The sequence below is a fragment of the Parasteatoda tepidariorum genome, chromosome 9, assembly GCF_043381705.1.
Source record: "Parasteatoda tepidariorum isolate YZ-2023 chromosome 9, CAS_Ptep_4.0, whole genome shotgun sequence".
In the NCBI taxonomy this organism is placed as follows: Eukaryota; Metazoa; Arthropoda; class Arachnida; order Araneae; family Theridiidae; genus Parasteatoda; species Parasteatoda tepidariorum.
The window spans coordinates 80,830,022-80,835,445 of NC_092212.1; the positions used below are offsets into that span (position 1 = coordinate 80,830,022).

At 32.5% G+C, this 5,424-nt stretch overlaps 1 protein-coding gene across 1 annotated transcript in view; it reads right to left on the reverse strand.

Moving 5' to 3' along the window:
- The window catches only part of LOC107456562 (TATA-box binding protein associated factor 13), a 13,403-nt gene extending 11,614 nt beyond the window's left edge, over positions 1-1,789 (reverse strand). Inside the window, exon 1 of the mRNA XM_016074458.3 lies at positions 1,617-1,789. Within this exon, the coding sequence (XP_015929944.1) occupies positions 1,617-1,643 (27 nt within the window). The 5' untranslated portion in view covers positions 1,644-1,789. The remainder of the gene's footprint in view (positions 1-1,616) is intronic.
- Between the last annotated feature and the right edge of the window lie 3,635 nt (positions 1,790-5,424).

The window sequence follows — 5,424 nt, forward strand, 5'->3', positions numbered from 1 at the left end:
AATGAGAAATTTTTTTCAAAATGCGAGAAATTCGCGAATTTTGAAATTGGTTTATAGAATGCGCGAATTTCTCGCGGTAATCATTTTTTAATGCGAGAAAAGAAAAAAATATGCGAGATTCTCGCGTTGTAGTGAAAACACTGTGTATGCTTTTATTAATTAGGAACTCAGTGTTTTCACTACAGCGCGAGAATCTCACATATTTTTGTTATATTCTCGCATTAAAAAATTATTACCGCGAGAAATTCGCGCATTGTATAAACCAATTTCAAAATTCCCGAATTTCTCGCATTTTGAAAAAAATTTCTCATTTGCGCCATTTAGAATAAAATTTGTTTCACTTTTCTTCCTCGATCTTTTATTATTTTCAACATCTGCCCCATTATATAGCTTCCCTATTTACCAGTATTGTTCAGAACCTTTAAGAACAACAGAACACCATCCTTCCGAACCACGGAACCTCTTTCAGAACGCATTTCTCTGCAACCACGTGTTTACCATAGGTAAGGTTTCTTCATGTAAGACGTTCAAATTTTTTGCTCGTTAATGTAAGATGGACAAATACCTTGTAAAGCCAATATCTTCTACTCCAAAACGGACACATGAAAATGAAATAAATGTGGGTAGAAACGATCAAAACGAAACAAATACTTATTTGAGCAACCTAATGAGAATAGCTGACGAAAAAGTAGATGTAGAACATTTTCCATATGATGATGCAGCAAAAATATTCAATGCTTTAAAAATTAGAAGATGTTAGAAATGCATTATAATTAAAGAAAAAAATTTTTTTTTCAAGTCTCTGTGCTTTTTTTTTTTTTTTTTAATTTTTGAAATCTCACTTAACTTTTTGAAATCTCACCCAGTTTCTGAGAAAGGGTGAGAAATTCTCACCCATTTTTTTTCTGAGATGAAAACACTGGAACTATGATATATTTTAACTTCAAACTGTCATGACTTTTAATAAAGTGATAAAAATTTGTATTCTAGATTTCTTTTCATTATAAATGATTTAAAACAACTCGAAACAATTTTAATTCTTCTCACATGCCATGATTAACTTAATTAAACTTCTTTATCGAGCTAAAATTTAAACTTTACTAAAATTCTGAAATATCAAAAAAAATTCAATTTCGGAAAAAAATCTATCCTAATCAAATGAAGAAAAAAAATCTATCTGTTAATTTATTATTACTAGGAAAGTTTCAGCTATTTAGCTAGCTGTAATCATTTCAAGTTAAAAATAGAATTATTAAAATTGAAATTGCTTTTTATATTTAAAATTACTAAAAAACTATAATATTTTATGTTTCACAATTGTCACTAGATAGCATCATCACTATGAGGAAGCTTTTTCTTCCCTTACCCCTCTTATGTTTGAAATAAAATTTGGTACACATAAACAATAATCCGAAGTATCTAAAAGAAGCCTTCTTTTACCTAACTCAATTATAATTGTTGTAAATAAATTCTTCAATAACTAGTTAAAATCTTTTAGTTAACCTACAAATGCTTTAAAATATAATGCTTAAAACAGAAGTTCAAAATATTATGTCTCAAATTGATATACAACAACATTAAAAAAAACTGCTAAGCTAAAACTTAAACGACACTACCTGGTCGAAATCTTCATTTCCTGCCATGATCAAATCGGAAAAATAGTATTCTTAAATTAACTATAGATAAATATTAAATAAAATGTCCTAAAATATTAAATTACGCTAGATCTTCCCAATTTGAACTTTTCTGTTTACTTTTTTTTTTACAATAAATAAACTGAACTAGATCAGTAACTTAACGGTTATAGTCAATTAGAACAAGGGCAGCAAGATGACAGCATTACCTATGGCTTGTTTTTACTGCATATGAGTTACACATATGACTTGTTCTTACTGCATATAATGATTACCGTCTATAGAGAAGATTGATTGGTGTAATTTTCACGGAAGATTATATTTCCTCGGAGCTCTTAACAATCGAAGGAACTAGGGATATAAAAATTACCTCTTTTTGACTTCACATTTCTACACAAAGGGAAATCCCGTAAACTTGCACTTCCGAACGAATTTTGTTATTTTCGATCGCAATGCTTGAATATGCCATCTGGGGAGAAGACTAGTTACATGTCTTGCCCCCCTTTCTTTCTCCTCTTTTCAGTAGTAATACGTACTACAGTATTTTCCCCTTTCTTAGTATTTTATTTAATTGACAAAAATATGTTTTAGAATTTCTACGATAATTTTTTTAGAACTATGTTCAATGCAGTTTTGAGTTCCATATAATTTCCCAACATAAAAGTTTTTAATCTATTTGAAAATCAAGACTCAAACTAAAGTACTTCCCCTACTAAGACTTTCCACACACTAATAGTGAAAGCATGCGAAGTATTGCGCATTTATAGAGATTTTTGCTCTGCGCCCCTTGATCGATAACCTATCGGATTGCGATTTATACTTTCCCTCCCAGCAATCAGATGTCATTGGCCTGAAAGTACAGTGCTCTAATTATGGCAACTCACCGAAACTAAGCTGGTTTACTGTCTTTTGCTTCAGTAAAACTTGCAGGCATATTTTTTTTTCACCTGAAGGAAAAACCTAAATTACATGAGCACTACGTTTGAACAAAAACAAAACAAAAAAAATTCCCTCCTAATTTTAATGTCACTTCGTCGTGACAGTTAAACAAGCAGTAATAACACCATTTATCATCAAGAATGCAATGATCATTGAACCAACGCCCCCGATTAAATGGTCATTGGACAAGCGACATTTAACTTTTGCACTGCAAAATGAAAAATATATACTTACTATATGACGTCAATTTACAATTTTCTTACATTTCTTTACAAATTTTGTAATATTGCTGTCCTCAGTGCTAGAATTGTTTTCAAGGAATCTTTTGCCATCTTAACTATTCACTGCGAATTCTTTTTTGTGTTTGTTGAAAAATTATAAATTAATACTTTGGGCATCAGATAGCCCATAATTTATAAAATTCAGTCACTAAATTATAAGTAGCACGCATTTTAACAGCGCAAGGCATAGAATAAAACGAATAATAATAAGAAATGTTCCAAAACAATTTGTCGATGTTTTTTTGTCACTTTCACTCCACGCGATATACTGTATTTGCCTACGCTAATGCATAACTAATGGTGGAGCTTTACAATTTAAAACATGTTGTGTGCTAACGTGTATTATTTATATTTATGTCGATTGTTTATTTATGTATTACTTGCTCTCGTGCGAAAGAATAATCTGTGATACAACCTTACATTATGTTGTAATATTGTCATTGCGTTAGTAAAAACAAACGAATGTTTTTAATTTTCTTATTTCTGAAAACTTTTACATATTGCACAATATTCAACATTTAAAAAAATATTTACATTGAAATAACGTTAATTTCTTATGAAGGTCAAATTGACCCCAAATGTTCAAAGTCCTGTTATTTTAATGTAAATAGAATAAAGCAATTCTGCAATAAAAAAAAGAAAAAATATAGCTAAAAATTTTCCTTTTTGTTTACATATATTCTACGGAAGATCATGGTCGGGATAGCCTGGTTGGTAGGACGTTGTGCTGATGTTCGTGAAAACGTGAGTTCGAATCCCATCAGTTTGAATTCCCGTGTATTAAATGGTGACTGGTGAATGTTAAATCTGCAGAGTTCATAAAGTCCTCCAAGTTCCAATAGCAAAGCATTACCTCTGATGGTCTGAATAGGAGATTAATCGTTCTCTCGTTAAGGTCAAAATTACGATTTGTGGATTAATGAATGAAGTATGTTTGAGTCCTCCCTGTCAAAAGGGGTGTGACGTGTGTGTGTGTGCAGTCGTATTCTTGGCCATAGATGGGTGCCATTGAAAAAAAACTCACCATATTGCCTAAAAAAATGCTGGTATTACTTTGTCGCGTATGTAACAACAACAACAACGAGAGATCATTCTGGGTTTCAAACCCACTCTTTGGGATCAGAAGTTTTGCTCTTACCATGAGATCGTATTCCTGGATTATTTCTCTGGGTTTGCATGGGCGTACGAACGACTCCATTATGTCTCATTTTATGTGGCCCTAATTCGTCTATATTTTTCAAGCTTGAAGTGGTATTGAGGTACTTTATAACTAAATATCTGATATATATATATACAGTGGCGCTCAAGTACTTAAGGACTGTGTTTTCAAAATAAATGCGTCATTATATTGGATGAATATTATGTTTCGATCAAGATATCTACAATGACGAATTCTACCTTAGTTGAACTTCAATCCTCAATCGTGTTCACAAGTGTTTCATAAAAGTTTATTTAAAAAATATAGTATTTTGTTAAGTTTCTTATACTTAAGGACAGTTTGTCTAATCATGAGTTATTGAATGATTACAATCAATTTATCGATCAATGTATGTGTAATTTACTACATTATCTTTGCTTGATGCTTTAAAACATTATATTAATATTTTTCTTCTTTTTTTAGTACAAATTTCAACATTATAATGAGTAATGGAAAAAATGTTAGCAATGAACAGAGATGTCAAATAGATACTCTGAGAAAAGAAGGTTTAAGAATTAGAGAAATTGGTAGGCGGTTGAAATTATCAAAAACAGCAGTTTTCCAAGCATTGAAATATATTCAAGTGACTAAAAGTATTGAAAATCATCCCGAAAACCATGTCCTCGTAAAACTACCGAACGAGAAGATCGAAATATTCATCGAATTTCTGAAGCTGATCGTCACAAAACCGCCCCGGACATCAGAAAAGAATTCGACAAATTAACAGGCAAGCACGTAAGCAATAATACCATCAAACGGCGTTTAAATGAGTTTCGGCTTATGGGTCAGGTATGTAGGAAAAAACCGTTGATGTCAAAGAAGAATATAGCAGCTCGATTAACTTTTGCAAAAAGACACCGAAACTGGACATTGGTTGACTAGAATCGAGTTATATTTACAGACGAATCGAAGTTCAACAGAATGGGCGCAGATGGCAAAAGTTTTGTGAGGCTTCGAGTCGGTGAAGAATTTAATGTACGGTGTACAAAATCAACTGTAAAAGGTGGAGGCGGCTCGGTGATGGTGTGGGGTGCCATGACATGTTCACGATGTGGTCCAATTCTCAAAATCGGAGGCATCATGGATCAGCATGTGTACGTGGACATTATCAAGACTGTTTTTCAGCCTTATTGCAGAAAACTTCGCTCAAAAAAACCAATCATGCAAGCCGATAATGATCCAAAGCACACGAGCAAAACTGCGAAGGCCTTCTTGTCAAGCAAGAAAATTGAGGTTTTGCAGTGGCCTTCCCAATCACCAGATCTCAACCCGATCGAGATGCTGTGGATAGATGTGGATAAATATGTGAAACAGCAAAAACCAAAAAATTTAGGTGATTTATGGAAATGTGTCCAAGAAGGCTGGGCAGCTA